The sequence below is a fragment of the Anarhichas minor genome, unplaced genomic scaffold (assembly GCF_050575085.1).
Source record: "Anarhichas minor isolate MPS153535 unplaced genomic scaffold, ASM5057508v1 ptg000074l, whole genome shotgun sequence".
In the NCBI taxonomy this organism is placed as follows: Eukaryota; Metazoa; Chordata; class Actinopteri; order Perciformes; family Anarhichadidae; genus Anarhichas; species Anarhichas minor.
The window spans coordinates 82,501-105,437 of NW_027466520.1; the positions used below are offsets into that span (position 1 = coordinate 82,501).

The following is a 22,937-nucleotide window of genomic DNA, read 5'->3' on the forward strand; positions in this document are numbered from 1 at the left end:
GACAAAACAAAACATTGAACATTTCCTCTTGTGCTCTAAGACATTTTGCAACATTTCTTGACATTTTTAGACAAAATTACCTGATTTATCTTGAGAATAATTGACAAATTAATAGATTATAAAATGAAATACTAGTTAGTGTCTCTAAAGTAAAACATATAATATTAATATAAATAATAATTCAATAAACTAAATGTATTATGCATATACAAAAATATTATAAATAAATGTGATGTAAAGTTACTAAATAAATCAAAATACTGTGTTTAATAATATCATTTATATTGTGTTTAATGGACTTCCTGTAGTAGCCTGCGCATACCGCGTGTGCACGCACACCAGCATCTGCGTGCGTGTGCGCGTACAACCCACACTCTGTCCAGGTTTCCTCGTGAACGCGCATGGCCGTCAGCCGCTGTCACACAGACAGGAGCGTGCAGGTAGGTCAAATCAGAGTGTTGACAGGAGGACGACCGGAAACGAGGAGAGTGTGTCTTCAAAATAAAAGTGGAGAATTTGTGGGACACAAAATCTCCCAGAACCAGAATCCGGTATTCTGGATCTATATATTTATATATAAATGTACATGTATTAGATTTATACATTATATATTTTTACATTTTGTTTTACATATATAAAATACAAACGTAAAAAAATACATAATATATAAATATATTGATATAATACATCTTATACATTCTATCTTATTATTTATATGATCATCCAATGACTTTTATTTCCCATCCTATACTATTCATTTTATGGTTTGTTTTCTCATTGTTATTTATATTTTATTAACACGCAGATAGTTTTTCCATTTAGTTTCATATTAATTATGTTATTCTATATTCCCGTCTTTACGTTCATATTTTACTTTTATCTAAAGCAGTGCATGTACTCTATTTGTTATGATGTACTTTGATTAAAACAAAAGAGACAAAAAAAAAAACCTTTGCATTTATATTTATTTAACATGTTTGATGTTTGGTTCCTTACTAAAAATGTAACATTTCTTTTTCAACCGGAAGTCGACGCTCTCTTATTGTGAAAAGCCTGACAGATCCGGAGCATCCTGACGTCTTCTCGGAGCACAAAGTGAAAAACGCATCTCGGTGAGATGCGGCTTCAGAGCCCTCACGGATCCAGCAGGGCGGGCTTCTGTCTCCTCTGACTCCTCCAGGGAACGCTTTCTATTCATAACTGTTTGATTCTCTTCCGGCTCCTTTATTTTTTAATTTGCACTGAGATCTCTTTTCTTTTGTGTGTGTGTGTGTCCGATGGCCACCACCGTCCCCAGCATCAGCACCACCACCACCTCCACCGGAGGGCCGTCGGGCCAGCCAGGACGGCCGGGATTCAACCAGCACACCTAGCAGGTCGCTCCACTGTCAGTATTTATTTAATTTAAATATATTTCTATATTATAAATTACACTTAAACCCACCGACCTGCATGCAGAAGAGGCTCCTCCCACATGCTCACTTTTGGAGGATGCTCTGGTATCTTTGTCTCCTTGTGAGGACATTAGGAGCTACATATCATCAGGGTGACTTTTATCATTAAACTGACTCTGTGTGTGTGTGTGTGTGTGTGTGTGTGTGTGTGTGTGTGTGTGTGTGTGTGTGTGTGTGTGTGTGTGGATATTAGGTCCATCTAAGAGGCTCTATGTTGGATTTAAACATTCCTCAAACATTAAGAACAATGAGAGCAGCATCTGATTGATTTAGTGTTTGGAAGCTCTGTGGGACCTTCAGTCCCTCTGGTTGTCTCTCAGTGGACAGATTGGAAAACATCTGACACAGTTAATGTGGCCGGCAGATGGGAGGGGGGGGGGGGGGGGGATAACCTTTATTGATCCCACTCGTTAACATCAGGAACAGCAGCAGGTGTGTGTGTGTGTGAACATAGAGATACACAAGTAAAATACATAATACTCAATATAGTCTATATTATGTATCACATGTAGAATTAAGCATGAAATAAAAACACGTAATACACCAAACATAACGCGTGTTTGGAAGACTAATGCTGAAATTATATTAAATAAATAAATAAAAGCCTCAATTATCAAATACATTTGCAGGTTTATTTGAAATCAAATACATATTCACAGAAATAGAAAAAAAAAAATTAAAAAAATATATTTATTTATTCGACTTTATATATTTTTGCATTTATTTTTAAGAATTTTACAACTATTATTTTCTTTTTACATTTATTTGTTTTTATTAATTTCCCACATTTATTTATTTGTGTTTTCATTTATTTCTGTATTTCTTCACCCGCATGTTTTATTATTATTTTTCTATTACTGTGGATATTTATTCATTTTCACATTAAACTGCACATGACATGTTTATATTAATGTCAGTACAATATGTACCTCTGAGATGTAGTACAGTATAAAGTACAATATGTACCTCTGAGATGTAGTACAGTATAAAGTACAATATGTACCTCTGAGATGTAGTACAGTATAAAGTACAATATGTACCTCTAAGATGTAGTACAGCAGAAGTATAAAGTAGCATACAATGAAAATACCTGCAGTGAAACCTACTGAACTCAGGTTTTAGTCTCTGGTTACTTTATTCGTCTGTTTTGTTGTATTTTACGCTCTTTTAAAAAAACAAAAACATAAACACAAGTTAAAGAAAAATACTATAATCTGCCAATAAAACACAAATCATGTGTACGTTTTTTGCTCCTTCCTGGTTAAAAACACACGAACCTTGTACTCATATTTCTCTCTCTCCACATCAGACCCAGCTGCCTTAACTGACCTTTGAAGAACAACAGGACTCTTCTTCATCTTCATCATCATGAGGCATCAGAGAGTCGACTGATCGAACCAGAATCCTAAAGATGACAGAGAGCCGGAGGAGGAGGGAGCCGAGAGACGCAGGACGGCAACAAAACTAGGACAAAAGGATGTGAATGTGACTTTTTTATCTTAATGCTGTTCATTAAACCAAACGTCCCCGAAACAAACTCAACATTTCAATCCAGCGTAAAAAACAACAACGTTCAGCTTCCTCAGAAAACCAGCGATGTGATTGGAAGACAGCAGCGACGATTGTTGATTCACGATTATTAGCATCCAACACGACCACGATTGTCTCCTACTGACTTTTATTTTGTAAATATGGAGTTTTAAAATCAAAAGACAGCAAATAAGATTGTGTCAACCAAATCAACAACGAAGCCACAAGATTGTACATCTCAAACCAAACCGTGCGTTGGAATAGAAACGAGCCGATCTAAGGGACTACAGTTCGGAAACAGAGGACACACATTTTTTTGGACGTCGGGAATCGAACTCATGATGACTCACCTCCACGCCGGCCTGAGCTCGGAGACGACGGAGAAGGCTCGCTTAGAGCTCAACGAGAACCCCGACACGCTGCACCAGGACATCCAGCAGGTAGGCGGCTAATGCTAGCTAACGTTAGCATGCTAACGGTAACTGTCACTAGTAAAAAGTACAATACCTCCCTCTGAGATGTAGTACAGTAAAAAGTACAATATGTACTTCTAAGATGTAGTACAGTAAGAAGTACAATAGAGCTCAACGAGACACGCTGCACCAGGACATCCAGCAGGTAGACAGCTGATGCTAGCTAACGACGTTAGCATGCTAATGGTAACTGTTGACACTCGTCCTACTGACCGAGGTCCCCGTAAACCACAAAGGTCTACTTTCTGTCATAACTCACGGGTGCTTTAGTCGGACTCGCCTATATTTCATGACTTTTTTAATCAATTTGTTCCTCATAACTTCACATAATTGTTTTCTCTTTATGACTTAATTAGGGCTTTCAAAAAATACCAATCAGTTAAAAGCATCCAATTACAGCCGAAAATGACCAATTAATCAAAGGACAAAAAGTCTCTAACTTTGTCTTCTGATCGGAGGACGCTCCCGATCACTGTGATTGATCCGTGTTTTCTTTGATCGGAGGTGCGGGACATGATCGTGACACGGCCCGACATCGGTTTCCTGCGGACGGATGACGACTTCATCCTCCGCTTCCTGAGAGCCAGGAAGTTCAACCAGACGGAGACGTTCAGGCTGCTGGCCCAGTACTTCCAGTTCAGACAGCAGAACCTCGACATGTTCCAGAGCTTCAAGGTCAGGGTTCAAAGAGACAGGAGGGATCACAGATGTGTCCTTGTCAAGAGTTATTTTCCTCTGAAGGCTTCAGTTCCTTCAGTTTGACTGAAAAACATCACAGAAGTTCAGAGACATGAGACCTTTTTCTGTCAGAATCCAACAGTACGGTCCATGACTCCTTTCCTCTCCTTGTTTGCTCTCCTCTCCTCTCCTTGTTTCCTCTCCCATTTCTGTTCCTCTACTTGTGTCCCCTCATCTTCTCTCGTCTCCTCTCCTTGTTTGCTTTCCCCCTCCTTTTTCATATCCTCTCCTATTTCCTTCCTTGTTACCTCTGCTCTCTGTCTCCTCTTCTCTCCTGTTTCCTTTCCTTTGTCCTCCTTGTTTCCTCTCATCTCCTTGTATCCGCTCGCTTTTTTCCTCTCCTCGTTTCCTCTAATCTTGTCTCCTTGTTTCCTCTAATCTTGTCTCCTTGTTTCCTCTCCTGTTTTATTTCCTCTCCTTGTTTCTTCTCATCTTGTCTCGTCCTACCCCATTTCCTTCCTTGTTTCCTCTCCGTCTCCTCTTCTTTCCTCTCCTGTTTCCTTTTCTTTGCCCTCCTTGTTTCCTCTCGTCTTCTTTCGTATCCTCTCCTTTTTCGTCTCCTGTTTCTTTTCCTTGACTTGTTTCCTCTCATCTTGTCTCGTCTCCTTGTTTCCTTTCCTGTTGTCTCCCCTCCCCTTTCCTCTGGTCTTGTCTCGTCTCCTCTTCTTGTTGCGTTTCGTCTCCTTGTTCCTACTCCTGTTTCCTTTATGCTCCTTGTTTCATTTCTTTAAATAAAAGTAGCTGACGTAGTTAACCCTACACCAGATTGAGATTATTTCCTTGTTTCCTTTCCTTAAATAGACACACAGTAAACTGTCCTCTATTGTTTCCTTGTTACATTGCTTCCTTGTCTCAGGTGGACGACCCCGGCATCAAACGGGCGTTGATGGACGGATTCCCCGGCGTGTTGGAGACTCCAGACCAACATGGCCGAAAAATACTCATCCTGTTCGCCTCCAACTGGGACCAGAGCAGGTAACACACACGCACACACACACACACACACGCACGCACGCACGCACGCACGCACGCACGCACGCACGCACGCACGCACGCACGCGCGCGCGCGCGCACGCACGCACGCGCGCGCGCGCGCACACGCACGCGCACGCGCACGCACGCACGCGCGCGCGCGCGCGCGCGCGCACGCACACGCACACGCGCACACGCACGCGCACGCACGCACGCACGCACGCACACACGCGCACGCGCACACGCACGCGCACGCGCACACGCACACGCACGCACGCACGCACGCACGCACGCACGCACGCACGCACACACACACACACACACACACACACACACACTATTGATTGAGAACACAAAGAGCTTAATGAGTTGTTTCTGGATCAGTGTTTATTTAAGACCTGCAGCGTCACGCTCGCTTTAACTATTGATGAGCTGTTGATCCATGTGTGTTCCTGATCTCCTCCTCTTCCTCCTCCTCCTCCTCCTCTCCCTCTTCCCCCTCCTCGATCAGGAACTCCTTCACAGACATCCTGCGGGCGATCCTTCTCTCTCTGGAGGTTCTGATTGAGAACCCTGAGCTCCAGATCAACGGTTTCGTCCTCATCATTGACTGGAGCAACTTCTCCTTCAAACAGGCCTCCAAGCTCACGCCCAACATCCTCAAGCTGGCCATCGAGGGCCTTCAGGTAACACACACCTGATCAATACTGTCACATGATCAGGTAACACACACCTGATCAATACTGTCACCTGTAATCACTTCCTGTCAATCACTGGATCCTTTCATTTCTTCCTCAAATCAATAAAACTGAACTGATTCCAGACTTTTTACATTTTATATTCTCCTCTCCTGTTTCCTTTCCCCTCATCTTGTCTCCTCTCCTTCCTCCTCTGTTCTCCTTGTTTCCTCTCCTTGTCTCCTCCCCTCTCATCTCCTCTGTTCTCCTCCTCCCCTCTGTCCTCCTTGTCTCCTCCCCTCTGTTCTCCTCCTCCCCTCTGTCCTCCTTGTCTCCTCCCCTCTGTTCTCCTCCTCCCCTCTGTCCTCCTTGTCTCCTCCCCTCTGTTCTCCTCCTCCCCTCTGTCCTCCTTGTCTCCTCCCCTCTGTCCTCCTTGTCTCATCTCCTCTGTTCTCCTCCTCCCCTCTGTCCTCCTTGTCTCATCTCCTCTGTTCTCCTCCTCCCCTCTGTCCTCCTTGTCTCCTCCCCTCTTTGCTCCTCTCCTCGTCTCCTCGTCTCCTCCCCTCTAGGACAGTTTCCCAGCCCGGTTTGGAGGGATCCACTTTGTGAACCAGCCGTGGTACATTCACGCCATGTACACCATCATCAAACCTTTCCTCAAGGACAAGACCAGGAAACGGGTGAAGACTAGTTTCCTCTTTTCTTCTTCTGATGTTTATGAACTTCCTTCTTCTTCTTCTTTTTACGTTTCATCGTTTCCTTTGTTCTCTTTTGATTAACACGCTCCTCTCTTCTCTTCCTCTCCTCATTTCCTCTCCTTGTCTCTTATCTTTCTTTCTCTCCTTCCCTCTCCTTGCTTCCTCTCCTCTTCTCCTCTCCTTGTTTCTTATCTTTCTTCCTCTCTCCTCCCCACCTCTCCCTTCCTCCTTCTCCTCTCCTCCCCTCCTCCTCTCTCCTCTCTCCTTCTCCTCTCTCCTCCTCTCTCCTCTCTCCTTCTCCTCTCCTCCCCTCTCTTCCTCCCTCCTCTCTCCTCCTCCTCTCTCCTCTCCTCCTCCTCTCTCCTCTCTCCTCCCCTCTTCCTCCCTCCTCTCCTCTCCTCTCCTCCTCCCCTCTTCCTCCCTCCTCTCCTCTCCTCCTCCTCTCCTCCCCCTTCCTCCTCTCCTCCTCCTCTCCTCCTCCTCTCTCCTCCCCTCTCTTCCTCCCTCCTCTCCTCCTCCTCTCTCCTCCCCTCTCTTCCTCCCTCCTCTCCTCTCCTCTCCTCCTCCTCTCTCCTCCCCCTTCCTCCCTCCTCTCCTCTCCCTCCCCCCTCTCCTGTCCTCCTCAGATCTTCCTGCATGGTAACAACCTGAACTCGCTCCACCAGCTCCTCCAGCCAGAGTGTCTCCCCTCAGAGTTTGGAGGAACTCTCCCTCCGTACGATATGGGGATCTGGGCCCGGACGCTGCTCGGACCGGATTACAGCGACGAGACGGAGTACACGCTGACCTACGACGCTCTGCACGTCAGGGAGGGAGGAGGAGGAGGAGGAGGAGACAAGGAGCTGATGAAGAGGTGAGGAGGAGGAGGGGGGGGGGGGGGGGGAATGGAGGAAGGGGGGAGACAAGGAGGTGATGAAGAGGTGAGGAGGAGGAGGGGGGGGGGGGGGGGGAGGGAGGAAGGGGGGAGACAAGGAGGTGATGAAGAGGTGAGGAGGAGGAGGGGGGGGGGAAGGGAGGAAGGGGGGGAGACAAGGAGGTGATGAAGAGGTGAGGAGGAGGAGGGGGGGGAAGGGAGGAAGGGGGGAGACAAGGAGGTGATGAAGAGGTGAGGAGGAGGAGGGGGGGGGGAAGGGAGGAAGGGGGGAGACAAGGAGGTGATGAAGAGGTGAGGAGGAGGAGGGGGGGGGGAGGGAGGAAGGGGGGAGACAAGGAGCTGATGAAGAGGTGAGGAGGAGGAGGGGGGGGAAGGGAGGAAGGGGGGAGACAAGGAGGTGATGAAGAGGTGAGGAGGAGGAGGGGGGGGGAAGGGAGGAAGGGGGGAGACAAGGAGCTGATGAAGAGGTGAGGAGGAGGAGGGGGGGGGGAAGGGAGGAAGGGGGGAGACAAGGAGGTGATGAAGAGGTGAGGAGGAGGAGGGGGGGGGAGGGAGGAAGGGGGGAGACAAGGAGCTGATGAAGAGGTGAGGAGGAGGAGGGGGGGGGGGGGGGAAGGGAGGAAGGGGGGAGACAAGGAGCTGATGAAGAGGTGAGGAGGATTTTGACAGTAATTTACCTTCATACATAGTGTACTTTCTACTATATTTTTGTATTACTCTCATAAGTATTACTAAGTATTACTCTCTGTGTGTTTCAGGTCTCAGTCGGCGGTGGAACCAGGAACTCTCCGGCAAACGGACAGAGAGACCAGCACACCGCTACTGGCCCTGGACTGAACACACACACACACACACACACACACACACACACACACACACACACACACACACACACACACACACACACACACACACACACACACGTTCTCGCTCACACACCAGCTGTGTATTAAGCCGGTGGATTTGAACTCGCGTCCTTTTAGTCCTGTTGACCTGAACTCTGACAGTGACTGAACTTCCTGTCCAACACACACACACACACACACACACACACACACAGTCTGTCTCTGAGCCATCTAATGCCTCTCTCCAGCCGGCAGCATCTGTCCACGGATGTCCAACAACGACACACACACACACACACACACACACACACACACACACACACAAACACAAACACAAACACACACACACACACGCTCTGAAGTGTGTGTGTGTGTCGTCGTCTTCTGCTTCAAGTTTTGTTATTTCCGTCTCAAACATTCAGGAATGTTTGAGGAAACAACGCGATCACGTTCAATCAGTGAAACTTTATTTAAACCTCAGAGACGAACAGACGATGAAGTTAAACATTTCAAACCGGTTCCACCAACAAGGATTAACTTAACTTAACTTTGATCAGTCGATTCTGGATCAAAACGATGAACCAGATTAACCGTCAGAGCTGTTTATTGTAAATATTATTTATTAGGCTTTATTTTCTGCTTTTATTTATTTATTTGAATATTGTTTAATTTAAGTTTAATCTTTAGTTTTACAACACAAGCGATGATTTAATTCGGGATTACAGAGAATCCTTGTTGGTGAAACGAAACGTGAATCTTTGCTGTGAATCTAAACTGTGAAGTTAGTTTCCTCAACGTATGAATCAAAATACGTCCCGATAATCTGAAAGAGAAAGAACTTCAAAGGAAAAACAAACTTCACTTTGGTAGAATCAGTTCAACTTTTTTCTTTCATGTAAAAAAATTAATAAAATCACAGCTACTTTGCACAATAGTTTCAAAATAAAAGCACCGTACATGTTGCCACTAAATCAATTTAAACGGGATCACATGCATGAAAAAAACAAACGGTTCTACCAGAGTGAAAGAAAAGAAGAAGAAACCAGAGGATGCCAAATTATCACCCTTAACCTCGAAGGGAAAGATTGTTTTTATTAACTTATTATAAAGATTGTATATTATTGTTAATAAAGTATTATTACACTGCAAAAAATAGAACACACTTAACCGATCGTATTTAGATATTTAAAGTCTAATTATCTTCGTAGAATGTTTCAAATTCAACAACTCGTCACATTTGTGGCGAAAGTGAGAACATTTGCAGGTTGAGGCTTTTATTTTGAAAATATCTGGACGGGTTAACGTCTGTCAGGACTGTTTGTGTCGGACTCGTCTTCAGGGCTTCACTCTACTAATGTATTCACTTTAATGAATGTAGACAATAAACATTTACACCAAACACACCGGGTAGTGGGCTTTTATTTTGAAAGGCACAATACTCACAAGGAGATGAGACGAGCAGAGGAGACAAGGAGAGGAGAGAAAGATAATAGAGAAAACAGGGAGGAGATGAGGAGATGAAACGAGAGGGAAAAACAGGAGACAAAGAGACGAGACAAGGAGAGGAGACAAGCAGAGGAGAGAAAACAGGGAGGAGATGAGGTGTGAAGACGAGGAGATGAGACAAGGAGAGGAAACAACGAGAGGAAAGAGGAGGAAAGCCAAGGACAGGAGACAAAGAGAGGGGAGGAGACAAGAAGAGGAGATGAAGAGTGGAGAGGGAACAAGGACAGGAGAGAGAAGGAAAGGAGACAAAGAGAAGAGAGGACACAAGGAGGAGACAAAGAGAAGAGAGGAAGCAAGGAGAGGAGATGAGGAGAGGAAACATCAACAGGAAACAAGGAGAGCAAACAAGGAGAGTAGATGGGGAGACAAAGAGAGGAAAGGAAACAAGGACAGTAGACGAGGAAAAGGGAGGAGACAAGGAGAAGAGAGGCAAAAGGGAGAGGAGATGAGAGGAGACAATGAGAGGAGACTAAAGAGAGGAGACAAGACGAGGAGAGGAGAGAAAACAATGGAGAGCAAGCAAGGAGAGGAAACAAGGAGAGAGATGGGACGAGGAGAGGAAACAAGGAGAGGAGACGAGGAGACCTGTGAACTCTTCTGGTAATCTTTGTTCAAGCGTTTCATCTGAACAGAACCAGAAGAGAACCAGTTCATCTGGATCAAACAGAACCAGAAGAACTCTTAAAGAAACAAAAACACTTTATTTTTGTGGTTTTTATTCATTTTTAATATAAATATAAATCATCTTTAGTAACATCGTGTTTCTTTGTTTTCTGTGCAAATGTGATGAAAGAAAAACTCATCAGTGGTAAAAATGAAGGCTTTCTGATTCATAAACAACAACAACAACAACAACAACAAAACAACATCATGAAAACTGAGAGAGACGTCTTAAAGTAAACATTTTAGTGTTTTTATTTTTGATATTTATCTTTTCATCAAAACAGCTGCTTTCTAGTTTCTCTGCGTTTGAATAAAATAATATCCACATCTAGAAAATACACGTTGAACCATCACATGACCAGAACCAGAACCAGGACCAGGACCAGGACCAGGACCAGAACCCAGAACCTGGACCAGAACCCTGAACCAGAACCAGGACCCAGAACCAGACCCAGGACCAGAACCCTGAGGGTGGATCAGGACTAGAACACGTACCGCATGTTTGTGTTTTGGTTAAAGGGTGAAAAGTCAAGGAGAAGTGAGGCAACAAGGAGAGGAGACAAGGAAAGGGTTCTGTTAAAAGCGTGTTTTCTAGATGTGGAAACGTTTTGTTTCTTTGAAGGAGGTTTATTTTCTGTTAAACGTAGAGAAACCAGAAACCAGCTGTTCTGGGCCAAAGACAAACCAGAACCCTGGACCAGAACCCTGAGGGTGGATCAGGACTAGAACACGTACCGTGTGTGTTTAGGTGACCGGTTGTAAAGTCAGTAGTAACTCATTCGTTTCCTTCAGTCCGGCGGTTCGATCCTTCAGCAGCTCAGTCTCTTTTATCCACAGCAGAAGAAGAACCGGCCGCTCCGGTAAGTCTGTCGAGCTCCTACCGGTCTGAGGCGGGTCCTGGTCTAGATGGGGTTCAGGTTCTCTGAGGCGGGTCCTGGTCTAGATGGGGCTCAGGTTCTCTGAGGCGGGTCCTGGTCTAGATGGGGCTCAGGTTCTGGCGCTGGTGGGCCGTGAGCTCCGGGTGCCACACGTCCACGATGAAGATGAGCCGGTAGCTGTCGGCATCCTGCCACACCTCGTGCTCAAAGGAGTCGTCGAAGATCAGCACTTTACCTTCCTCCCATTCCCTGAGGAGGAGGAGGAAGAGGAAGAAGAGGAAGAGGAGGGAGGAGGAAGAGGAGGAAGAGGAGGAGGGGGAGGAAGAGGAGGAGGGGGAGGAAGAGGAGGGAGGAGGAAGAGGAGGAAGAAGAGGAAGAGGAGGGAGGAGGAAGAGGAGGAAGAAGAGGAAGAGGAGGAAGAGGAGGAGGGGGAGGAAGAGGAGGAGGAGGGGGAGGAAGAGGAGGAGGAGGAAGAGGAAGAGGAGGAGGAGGACAGGTCAGCCATTGTGGAATTAATCCAAAGGTCGCGGGTTCAATCCCCGTACGGGCCAAACACACTTCATCACACACAACAAAGAATCTGACCATTAATTAATAAACAAATAACAGCTGATTATTAAAAAGGTTACATGTTGGTATGTTAATGAGGTTAACCTCAGTCTTGTCTGTTTGTATCTGTGTTCATTTATACATTTAATTATGTATGTCTGTATTTGTCTGTATATTTATCTATGTATTTATTCATTTCTGTACTTATTTATACATTTATTTTGTATTTGTTTATTTCTTATACATTTATTCCTGTAATTATTTCTGCATTTATATATTTATTTTGTACGTATTACTCCATTTCTCAATTTAAGCATTTATTTACTTATTTCTTTATTTATTTATTGATTCGTACTTGAGTCGTTCTCTGCGTTAACACCGGGGGTTCGATCCCTCAACTAAAATCAGCACATGGATATTAGACGTTAGAGCGTGTTGCTGACGGGAAGGTCGAGGGTTCGATTCCCCGTACGAAGCAACTCTCTCACAGCGCTCCTAACGATGATGATGAAGAAGAAGATGATGAAGAGCAGTACCTGGTCTGGTCGGTGCAGCGGATCTTGCAGCCGTGTTTAGGAACCACGAGGCCGAGATGCATCCTCAGTCTGCAGTTAGTGGGTCCAGTATGAGGCCACACATGAGTACCAGGGTGCATCACGGAGAACTTGATCTACAGACACACACACACACACACACACACACACACACACACACACACACACACACACACACACACACACACACACACACACGTATTAAACAGATTAAAACACTCCGATTATTTCTTGTTTTTACAAAAAATAATCAGATCAGTTATTTTAAGACGTTTCCTGATTCAGAGTAAAAACACAGACAAGGAGAGCATACAAGGAGAGGAGACAAGGAGAGGAGACAAGGAGAGCAGACAAGGAGAGGAGACAAGGAGAGCAGACAAGGAGAGGAGACAAGGAGAGCAGACAAGGAGAGGAGACAAGGAGAGGAGACGAGGAGAGCAGACGAGGAGAGGAGACAAGGAGAGCAGACAAGGAGAGGAGACAAGGAGAGCAGACAAGGAGAGGAGACGAGGAGAGCAGACGAGATGAGGAGTCAAGGAGAGGAGACAAGGAAATGACTTTCCACTTCTTCAAACGCAATTTACCGAAAAAAACGGTTGACCTATATAATATCTACTATACAATACCTGATAGTGTATATCTGTGTGTGCACGTATGTGTGTGTGTGTGTGCATGTGTTTGTGTGTACATGTGTATGTGTGTGTGTACCTGTGTGTCTCTGTGTGTGCATGTGTGTACCTGTGTGTGTGTGTGTATATATGTGTGTGTGAGTGTGTGTACCTGTGTGTGTGTGTGTGTGTACCTGTGTGTGTGTGTGTGTGTCTCTGTGTGTGTACCTGTGTGTGCGTGTGTGTGTGTGTGTGTACCTGTGTGTGTGTGTGTGCGTGTGTGTGTGTCTGTGTGTGTACCTGTGTGTGTGTGTGTACCTGTGTGTGTGTGTGTGTGTGTGTGCGTGTGTGTGTGTCTGTGTGTGTACCTGTGTGTGTGTGTGTGTGTACCTGTGTGTGTGTGTGTACCCGTGTGTGTGTGTGTGTGTGTGTGTACCTGTGTGTGTGTGTGTGCGTGTGTGTGTGTCTGTGTGTGTACCTGTGTGTGTGTGTGTGCGTGTGTGTGTGTTTGTACCTGTGTGTGTGTGTGTGTGTGTACCTGTGTGTGTGTGTGTGTGTACCTGTGTGTGTGTGTCTGTGTGTGTGTGTGTACCTGTGTGTGTGTGTGTGTCTGTGTGTGTGTGTGTGTACCTGTGTGTGTGTGTGTGTACCTGTGTGTGTGTGTGTCTGTGTGTGTGTGTGTGTGTCTGTGTGTGTGTGTGTGTGTACCTGTGTGTGTGTGTCTGTGTGTGTGTGTGTGTACCTGTGTGTGTGTGTGTGTGTCTGTGTGTGTGTGTGTGTGTACCTGTGTGTGTGTGTCTGTGTGTGTACCTGTGTGTGTGTGTGTCTGTGTGTGTGTGTGTGTACCTGTGTGTGTGTGTGTGTCTGTGTGTGTGTGTGTGTACCTGTGTGTGTGTGTGTGTCTGTGTGTGTGTGTGTGTGTACCTGTGTGTGTGTGTGTCTGTGTGTGTGTGTGTGTGTACCTGTCCTCTCTTGCAGCCTGTAGCCTCAGTGAACCTCTCCAGCAGTGAGCAGGTCTTTGGGACGTTCTGACAGGCGTTTCCTACTTTCTTCCCTAAAAACACACAAAACACATTCAAACCTCAGTAACGCTTCAATCAAAGTTCATATTTTAATGATCAATTATTATTATTATATTTCTCCAAATTAGACCGACAGTCCTACCGAGTACAAAGTGAGGTTTAATCAAGAAAACAAACCTGAGTGATAAATGATAAAGTCTGTGCTAAATGTGTTGCATGACACATAAACAGACTAAAGAAAAGAATACATGTATATATAAATACATACATGTATATATACATGTATGTAGCTGGTGTGTACCTTGTTGCCAGAGGGTGTACTGGCCCCACTCCCCCTTCTCTCTCAGGTTCTCCTCCTCAGGAACAAAGGAACCCGTGTTGTGGTCCATCACGTTCAGAGCCTCCTCTCTGATCGTCTTCCAGTTCCTCTCCAACGCCTGAGACACAAAGAAATGTGGATTCAGAGTATAGATAAGAGGACTAGTAGTACCGATACTCCTGAATGAGTTTGAATGTGTCCCCCTGAGGCCTCACGGAGGAGGTGATGGGCTGACGGGTTTGCTCACCCTGACCAGGTCGCTGTACCCCGTGTCTCTGGATGTCCACCACGGCTGAGCCTTCAGTCCGTCCACGTTGTACAGAGATCTCTGCCACACGGACGCAAAGTGACCGCGCTGGTGACCCAACTCATACCAGTGGTAGGCCTGGAGGAGAGGGAGAGAGAGAGAGAGAGAGACAGAGAGAGACAGAGAGAGACAGACTTTGTAATCTCCAACATGTAAGTTAATTACATATTTGTAACGGTTTACAATAATAACATTTATTCTATAATTGAACTACGTAACGTGACGTTATGCTACGTTACGTAGCGTAACGTGACGTTACGCTACGTAACGTAGCGTAACGTAGCGTAGCGTAACGTAGCGTAGCGTAACGTAACGTAACGTAGCGTAACGTAGCGTAGCGTAGCGTAGCGTAACGTAGCGTAACGTAACGTAGCGTAGCGTAACGTAGCGTAACGTAGCGTAACGTAGCGTAACGTAGCGTAGCGTAACGTTGTGTAACGTGGTTCCATGTCAGCGTGACTTCACTCACTTTGTCGTCTCCGACTCTCTGCAGAGCGTCGCCCAGGTGGAAATAAAAACGGCCGTCATCTGTTCCTGGTTCACCTGACTCCAAACCCTCCTAAAGGAGACAGAAACCAGGAGATGAGGTAACAAGGAGAGGAGAGGACAGAAGAGGAGATGAAACAAGGAGAGGAGACAAAACGATGAGAGGAGGTGTGTAGAGGAAACAAGGAGAGTAGCTGAGATGAAGAGAGACAACAAGAAAATAACATTTTCTTTTTCCAATGAACACGTGAAATTAGAAGAGAAGAAGAAGAAGAAGAAGACAGACGGAGAGAAGATGAAGAGAGGAGACAAAGCTAGGAAACAAGGGGAGGAGAGGAGGAGATGAAACCGACCTCAGACTTCAAACATCTGCAGCTGATATTTCACAGAAGAATCACATTTGATTTCTGAATATCTTTATATAAATAAACACATTATAGACGTATGATGTGTTTATACTACACATATATAACCACAGTGTACCTTGAGGTACGGTATACTCTCTTCTATCTTGTTCTCTGACTTCAGGATGAAGCCGTAGTGAACTTTAGCGAAGCCGTTGATAGGGGCAACCTCCAGAACCTGTGGAGACAGACGACCAATCAGAGACGAGGACGGGACACACACACACACAGGCACACACACACACACACACACACACGCACACACCTCCTCAAAGACCTTCCTGGCGCCCTTGTTGTCTCCTAGCAGCAGGTGGGCGACGCCCAGTTCGTTCTTCAGCCCGATGTCTTCTGGAAAGATCTGAACCATCTTCTCCAGCGTCGCCAGAGAGCCGCGTATCCGACCTGACGGAGAAAAACAACGGACGAAGGTCCGACGCTGCGTTGAAGTGCCACCGCGTTAACCACAGAGGTCCATGTCTGAAAGAAGTGTTTGTAGTATTTGTGTCACCCAGGAACTGCTGTCTCTCTGCTCGTCTCTTCAGCGCTGCTCTCAGGAGGTCAGAGGTCACATCGGGGAGCTCAGCAGCATCTCTGTAGCTGTTGATGGCTTTCTGCAGCATGTCGTTACTACGCTGCTTCTCAGCCAGGTCGTCCTCCGTCTGGAGACACACACGGTTAGGGGAGAGTCAGTACTGTGCCGTAGTACTGAGCAGTAGTACTGTTCAGTAGTACTGTGTAGTAGTACTGTGTGATAGAACTGTGTGGTACCTGGGCTCTCCCGTAGAGGGCGCGGGGGCTCTGTGGATGCTGCTGCACCAGAGTCTCAAACGCTCTCAGAGCCTCCTCCAGCTTCCCCTGATGACAGAAGTCCGGTCGTTAAAAGATGAATAAAGTACGTTAACGAGTTTTAGCTCAAAACTTTACAAAACTTTACAAACATCGATTGATCGGTACGTGGAGGACAGGAAGCTGTACCTTCTTACGAAGTTTTTCTGCAGCGTCGATTTCCGCTTTAATCGTTTTATCAAATTTATTCAACAGCTTTGGTTTCTTTTTCTTTGCTGGAGGACAAACACAAGAAAAGAGAAATGAAACACAAGAAGCAACTTTAAATGATTCATGCGTTTGTTTAAAAGACTCCTCGGGGTTCTCACCTGTTTCTTTGAGCTTCTCCTCGGCACGTTTCCCTGTTGTCCCTGTGACACAGGAGACACTTTAGTATTCAATATTCACCACCATCACAGATTCTAGAGTCAGCTTTGACAACATGAGTGGAAAGAAAAAGGAGGCAAAGACCTTCACCGGGTCAGAAAGAGCTGAAGAGATTTATTTAAATGTGTGTTTAGACATTTCAGCGATCGCTCAAAGTCAAAATACTCCTCAGTGAGAAGAAACTATAGATTATAAACCCTGAAGACGGTCAAGCTGTCATCCCTCTACTAACCACTAGATGGCAGCGTTTTACTGCTGCGTTAAGTTCATATTGTCTTTGAGCAGCTGGACAAACGTTTCATGAACAATTACATAACCTGGATAGTGTGTGTGTGTGTGTGTGTGTGTGTGTGTGTGTGTGTGTGTGTGTGTGTGTGTGTGTGTGTGTGTGTGTGTGTGTGTGTGTGTGTGTGCTCACCCTCTGTCTCCTTTGGTGTGTCTCTCTGTGGTTCTGGTTCTACTGGTGGTTCAGACTGGTTCTCTGCTTCCACAACTGGCTCTGACAGATAGAACGATTCATGTGTTTACACATCTGGAACACTTCCAGAACAAAGCACCTTCTGTCCTCAGACGTGTGCTGCTGATGTAGATTCAAGATGTTTAGACGACGTACCTGATTCTTGTGTGAACTTGGAGCTCGTCAAGTGTTGTCCAGAGTCTGCTACAGAACAAACAGAAAAACAATATCAAGGCTCATCATTCAGACTGGTGTCATCAGAACTTACTTCACAAGACGTATTATCAGAGCAAACATTGATATCAGTGATAACGCTGGATAATGTTCATATCCAGAGCTGCAAAACAAGCTTCATCTCTTTTATTGTGCTTCGATATTGCTGCCTGTGAGATAAAACTAGTACTAATTACAAGACCAAGACTTTGAGGGACTGAGCGCAAGATGTTGAGGGTCTGACATTGAGTTAAGACCAAGACTTTGAGGGGTTGAGACCAAGACAAGACCAAGACTTTGAGGTGTTGAGACTGAGTCAAGACCAAGACTTTGAGGTGTTGAGACCAGGTCAAGACCAAGACTTTGAGGTGTTGAGACCAAGACAAGACCAAGACTTTGAGGTGTTGAGACTGAGTCAAGACCAAGACTTTGAGGTGTTGAGACCAGGTCAAGACCAAGACTTTGAGGTGTTGAGACCAAGACAAGACCAAGACTTTGAGGTGTTGAGACTGAGTCAAGACCAAGACTTTGAGGTGTTGAGACCAGGTCAAGACCAAGACTTTGAGGTGTTGAGACCAAGACAAGACCAAGACTTTGAGGTGTTGAGACCAAGACAAGACCCAGACTTTTAGGTGTTGAGACCGAGTCAAGACCCAGACTTTGAGGTGTTGAGACCAAGACAAGACCAAGACTTTGAGGTGTTGAGACTGAGTCAAGACCAAGACTTTGAGGTGTTGAGACCAGGTCAAGACCAAGACTTTGAGGTGTTGCGACCAAGTCAAGACCAAGACTTTGAGGTGTTGAGACCAAGACAAGACCAAGACTTTGAGGTGTTGAGACCAAGACAAGACCAAGACTTTGAGGTGTTGAGACCAAGACAAGACCAAGACTTTGAGGTGTTGAGACCAAGACAAGACCAAGACTTTGAGGGGTTGAGACCAAGACAAGACCAAGACTTTGAGGTGTTGAGACCAGGTCAAGACCAAGACTTTGAGGTGTTGCGACCAAGTCAAGACCAAGACTTTGAGGTGTTGAGACCAAGACAAGACCAAGACTTTGAGGTGTTGAGACCAAGACAAGACCAAGACTTTGAGGGGTTGAGACCAAGACAAGACCAAGACTTTGAGGGGTTGAGACCAGGTCAAGACCAAGACTTTGAGGTGTTGCGACCAAGTCAAGACCAAGACTTTGAGGTGTTGAGACCAAGACAAGACCAAGACTTTGAGGGGTTGAGACCAAGACAAGACCAAGACTTTGAGGGGTTGAGACCAGGTCAAGACCAAGACTTTGAGGTGTTGCGACCAAGTCAAGACCAAGACTTTGAGGTGTTGCGACCAAGACAAGACCAAGACTTTGAGGTGTTGAGACCAAGACAAGACCAAGACTTTGAGGTGTTGAGACCAAGTCAAGACCAAGACTTTAAGGTGTTGAAACCGAGTCAGGACCAAGACTTTGAGGGCTTAAGAGCAAGACTTTGAGGTGTTGAGACCCTGACAGTGTGTCTGACTCACCTTGACTCTCCTCTGGGGGCCGCTCCTCCACCAGAACTACAACAGGAAACACAGAAATAATCATCAACAGTTCAGTGTACTCTAATAAAAGAACAATACTGTAACTGTGTAGTTACCATTACTACAATGTGGACTGTAGATAATAAATCCCATCCTGTATTTAAATGTCTCACCTCCAGTTGTGTCTATGGTTTCAGCTTGATCCTCTGAAATAAGACAACAAAAGTGAATTATTATGAAAACTATGAACTATTGAAAGCAGAGGACAGAGAAGAGACTTTACTCACCATATGGATGCAGGCTGTCTCGAGGATCATCTGTAACAGACAGTTACGCTGTAAATGTACTGTGTATTTTGAGGTACTTGTACTTTCGAGCATTTTACATGATACTTTATACTTTTCCTCTTCTACATCTCAGATGTAATTATTGTACTTTTTATGTTTGAATGTTCAATCAATACTTTCACTTTAAGTACTTTAACCACTTTTACTTCAGTAAGGTTTTTAATGCAGGGCTTGTATTTGTAGTGGAGTATTTTCAGTGTGGTATTAGTACTTTTACTGCAGTAAAGTATCTGAATACTTCCTCCACCACTGAAGAAAATTAAATAAAAGACTGTGTGTAACTGACCTGGCACAAAGTCCTCTTCCACCAATGGAGGGAGAGGGACGGCAGCTAGACATGCCAAGACACACGGGTTAGAACACACACACACACACACACACACACACACACACACACACACACACACACACACACACACACACACACACACACACACACACACACACACACACACACACACACACACACACACACACACACCATCAAGTAATCTAACATTAGTCCTGCAGCAGACAAACAGGAAGTGTGGCAGCAGACTCAGGTGATGTCTGAGGCTCCAAACAAACAGGGAAACAACATGCAGACAGCTTCACATCCAACAACAGCCGCAGAGCCGCTAAACTATCTGCAGGACCAACCTTGGATTTCAGACTCCACATCGTAAGATCTAGAGACTGGATCAGACACAGACAGGTAATAAGTTACCTTTGTGACATCATCATGTCAGCCGATCACACAGGTTGAAGCACAGTGAGAGCAGGCAGCAGGTAACATTCAGATGTCAGGAAAAGTATTCAGCATTCATTTAAAAGAAGACTGATGCTGTGAATAGAAGTGTCTGCTATACACACGGCATGGACATAAGTATGTGGACACCTGTTCATGTTCATTAACTCCTCTGGTTGTATAGAAGTCTGTGAGAAAATGACTCTACCTCTCTCTTGATTTATTACCTCAGTAAACATTGTAAACATTTTGGTTGAAAACAAACAAGATGGCAACGGTCAAAAAACAAGATGGAGATGGCAAAGACCAAAAAACAAGATGGAGATGGCAACCACCTACAACCATGTTGGCAACAGCCAAAATACAAGACAGCGGTAAGAGGTGCTGAATGGGGTTGAGGTCAAGTTCTTCCACAACAAACTGGGAAAACCATTTCTTTATGGAGTTGGCTTTGTGCACCTGAGAAAGGGTTGTCGAACACTGTTGTCTAAATATATCTAAATGATCACTGTGTGCTGTAGCATTAAGATTTCCCTTCATGAAATCTGAAATATCAGAATCAAGTATATTTAGTAAGTTTTCACGTGCAAAAAAATGTCTTTGGTATTTTGGAAGTTAAGAATATTAACTATAAAATACAAATTTACAAGATAAATCAGAAGCAAAACTATGGGAACAGACTCAAACCTAAAGTAGACTCAAATATCTGGACAGGTGTCCACATAGTTTTGTCCATTCAGTGCTCCTGATAATACAGAAGAAGCAAATGAAGAGCATCAAGGAGGAAATAAGTAGCATTCAATCATCACAGCAGCTCAAAGAGCATCTAAATACAAACAGATTAACTTCTGCTTCATCAGTCAGTGAGAACAACATGGTTCCTCCTCACTCAGCTGTCACAATGCAGACACATACCTTCATCATCATCATCGTCATGGACGGATGACGGGCCGCTCTCTGAGGACGTCAAACAAAGCAGGAATAATGTTCGGATTAAAATAACAGAATGAGAAGCACTACATTTCCCATCATGCTTTGCATTTGGTATTTGGGACCATTTATTTAAAGCAAAGGAAAAGAATGTACATACATTAAAAATATATGCACCACAAAACACACCTGTCTCACTGGCTGAGGTTTCGGTTGACGTGGCTCGTGTTGGCTCCGCCCCCTGTGGCTCTGCAGCTTGCCGATTGGTTGTTTCAGCCGGATGCTTGCTGGTCTCTTTTGGGTTAAAAGCAGACGAGATGTATAATATATTTAATAGCATTTCAACCAAAAATAAATAGTTGTAAACTCCAATTTTAATAAGCAGGCATAAGATCTATGGCTGCAACTAATTACATGGATTGATCTAACTCGTCTGGCTGTTCTTTTCCAGCAGAGCACATGTGACTGGTTGCACTGGGCAGGTCCGGGTGGAGCTGCTTTAAAGCCTCAGTGTGTCCGGGTGGAGCTGCTTTGTTGGTGTAACACAGTTGTCTTAGCTAACGTTCTGCAGACACACCCTCAGCTCTGAATACACAGGTGTACCAGGTCACAGTCAGCTCGATTCTACTGTGTGTGTGTGTGTGTGTGTGTGTGAGTGTGAGATCATCTCCTCACCTGTTTCCTCAGGTGAATCTCCCACCTGTGGTCTCTCTGCATCCTTCAGCCCTGTTCAGTGGAATATGAGGTTAAAGTGAAAACAGTTTTTACCAAAAGTACTTCCTTAGTTTGGGATACATAGAAAATATAGACAATAAATACCTAATTATATGAAAGAGTTCAGTGCATGAGTGTTAAATAAAGAGCTTCTCCTCAAACATCTGATGAAAAGGCTGACGGTGCATATGGTGTGTGGCTTTACAATCATCACGTTTTACTAAACAATTACAGTCATCACCATCGTCCTGACGTTGTCTGTGTTCACCCAGAACTCTACGAGACCTCGCATTAGTACACAGAAACTACGTATAAATATGTATGAACCAGATGGTACAAACAATAACTACGCTGCTGTATTTACGCCTAGATGACGTTATGTTGAGTGTTGATGGAGCTGCTACAGTGTTAGCTTAGCATAGCACCGATCGATCCAGACTCCTCAGAAAACAAGCATTTTAGAAGTTGTTTACTTGTCGTCTTGAGGAGAGAACTAACAAAACATGAATTCAGACTTTTCACAAATCGGCGTCATTGTGTCGTTATTTCAGCATCACTTTGATCCGTTTATTGCAGTTAAATCTCAGCTGAATCCGTTTATTTTGTGTTCATACAGCTGCAGTGAAAACTCCTCCTGATGAAGTTATGAACTCACACAAGAGATACCAGAGAATGAACACAATTACAGCAACGACTTAGTAAAGAAGCAGCTCTCTGGATTCATATTTAAACTTTCCCACAACATTTGACTTAACGTGATAATATTATTAACTTGTGAAGTGAAAGAAACAGTCGAGACAGGAAACCTTCTCTTTCCTACACTGGAGCTTTCTAAATGTACCCAAACTCAAACAACGCTAATGTTATGTTGTATGTGATGAAGAAGACATAAAGACAGCATGAGAAGGTTCACTAAATACACAAACACACGCTGCCTCATGGAGAACAGTCGAGTTTAAAACCAACATTTATTCGTCTCATTTCTCAGGAGTTACAGAAGATTATATTTCTTGGGAAGGAAACACGAGCTGAGAAGAAGAAAGAGTGAAGAGGAGGAAGCTGTGGTGGAGAGAGATAACAGAGGAAGAGGAGGATGTGATGTTCTTTAAACGGTGGAACACAGGTTTTCACTTCAGGCCACAGTCACATTTCACCAACAAGGAAGACAAAACATATCTCAATTAAGATTTATTCAACCAAGACTTTCTCACATTTTGAAGGAAAACAACAAAGATCTGAGTTAAAGACATTAAAAAAACACAACAAATG

The 22,937-nt window shown here is 44.8% G+C and overlaps 2 protein-coding genes across 2 annotated transcripts in view; one reads left to right on the top strand and one right to left on the bottom strand.

Annotated features, from left to right (window-relative positions):
* The first annotated feature begins 2,771 nt into the window (after positions 1-2,771).
* On the top strand, positions 2,772-8,383 carry LOC142937604 (clavesin-1-like). Its single transcript, XM_076080606.1, has 7 exons — positions 2,772-3,424; positions 3,962-4,132; positions 5,052-5,170; positions 5,679-5,853; positions 6,414-6,524; positions 7,169-7,395; positions 8,175-8,383. Exons 1-7 carry the CDS (start codon positions 3,323-3,325, stop codon positions 8,251-8,253), a joined length of 984 nt encoding a protein of 327 aa, XP_075936721.1. The 5' UTR covers positions 2,772-3,322; the 3' UTR covers positions 8,254-8,383.
* A 2,283-nt stretch (positions 8,384-10,666) lies between these two features.
* The window catches only part of LOC142937762 (aspartyl/asparaginyl beta-hydroxylase-like), a 28,893-nt gene continuing 16,622 nt past the window's right edge, over positions 10,667-22,937 (bottom strand). Inside the window, exons 7-27 of the mRNA XM_076080846.1 lie at positions 21,630-21,680; positions 20,940-20,981; positions 19,937-19,972; positions 19,584-19,628; positions 19,238-19,267; positions 19,124-19,156; positions 18,951-18,986; positions 17,383-17,427; positions 17,188-17,268; positions 16,712-16,753; positions 16,533-16,618; positions 16,326-16,412; positions 16,066-16,216; positions 15,823-15,959; positions 15,637-15,735; positions 15,137-15,226; positions 14,608-14,745; positions 14,343-14,478; positions 13,982-14,073; positions 12,394-12,527; positions 10,667-11,557 (exon numbers count right to left, since the gene is read on the bottom strand). Coding sequence (XP_075936961.1) covers positions 11,407-11,557; positions 12,394-12,527; positions 13,982-14,073; positions 14,343-14,478; positions 14,608-14,745; positions 15,137-15,226; positions 15,637-15,735; positions 15,823-15,959; positions 16,066-16,216; positions 16,326-16,412; positions 16,533-16,618; positions 16,712-16,753; positions 17,188-17,268; positions 17,383-17,427; positions 18,951-18,986; positions 19,124-19,156; positions 19,238-19,267; positions 19,584-19,628; positions 19,937-19,972; positions 20,940-20,981; positions 21,630-21,680 — 1,742 coding nt within the window. The 3' untranslated portion in view covers positions 10,667-11,406. The remainder of the gene's footprint in view (positions 11,558-12,393; positions 12,528-13,981; positions 14,074-14,342; positions 14,479-14,607; positions 14,746-15,136; positions 15,227-15,636; positions 15,736-15,822; positions 15,960-16,065; positions 16,217-16,325; positions 16,413-16,532; positions 16,619-16,711; positions 16,754-17,187; positions 17,269-17,382; positions 17,428-18,950; positions 18,987-19,123; positions 19,157-19,237; positions 19,268-19,583; positions 19,629-19,936; positions 19,973-20,939; positions 20,982-21,629; positions 21,681-22,937) is intronic.

What these genes read in the sequence shown, in the direction of transcription:
- LOC142937604 (XM_076080606.1), top strand. Translation starts at nt 3,323, where the DNA reads ATGATGACTCACCTCCACGCCGGCCTGAGCTCGGAGACGACGGAGAAG. An exon ending in TCCAACTGGGACCAGAGCAG is followed by an intron (nt 5,171 to 5,678) that starts GTAACACACACG and finishes CTCCTCGATCAG; the next exon opens with GAACTCCTTCACAGACATCC. An exon ending in TGGCCATCGAGGGCCTTCAG is followed by an intron (nt 5,854 to 6,413) that starts GTAACACACACC and finishes CCTCCCCTCTAG; the next exon opens with GACAGTTTCCCAGCCCGGTT.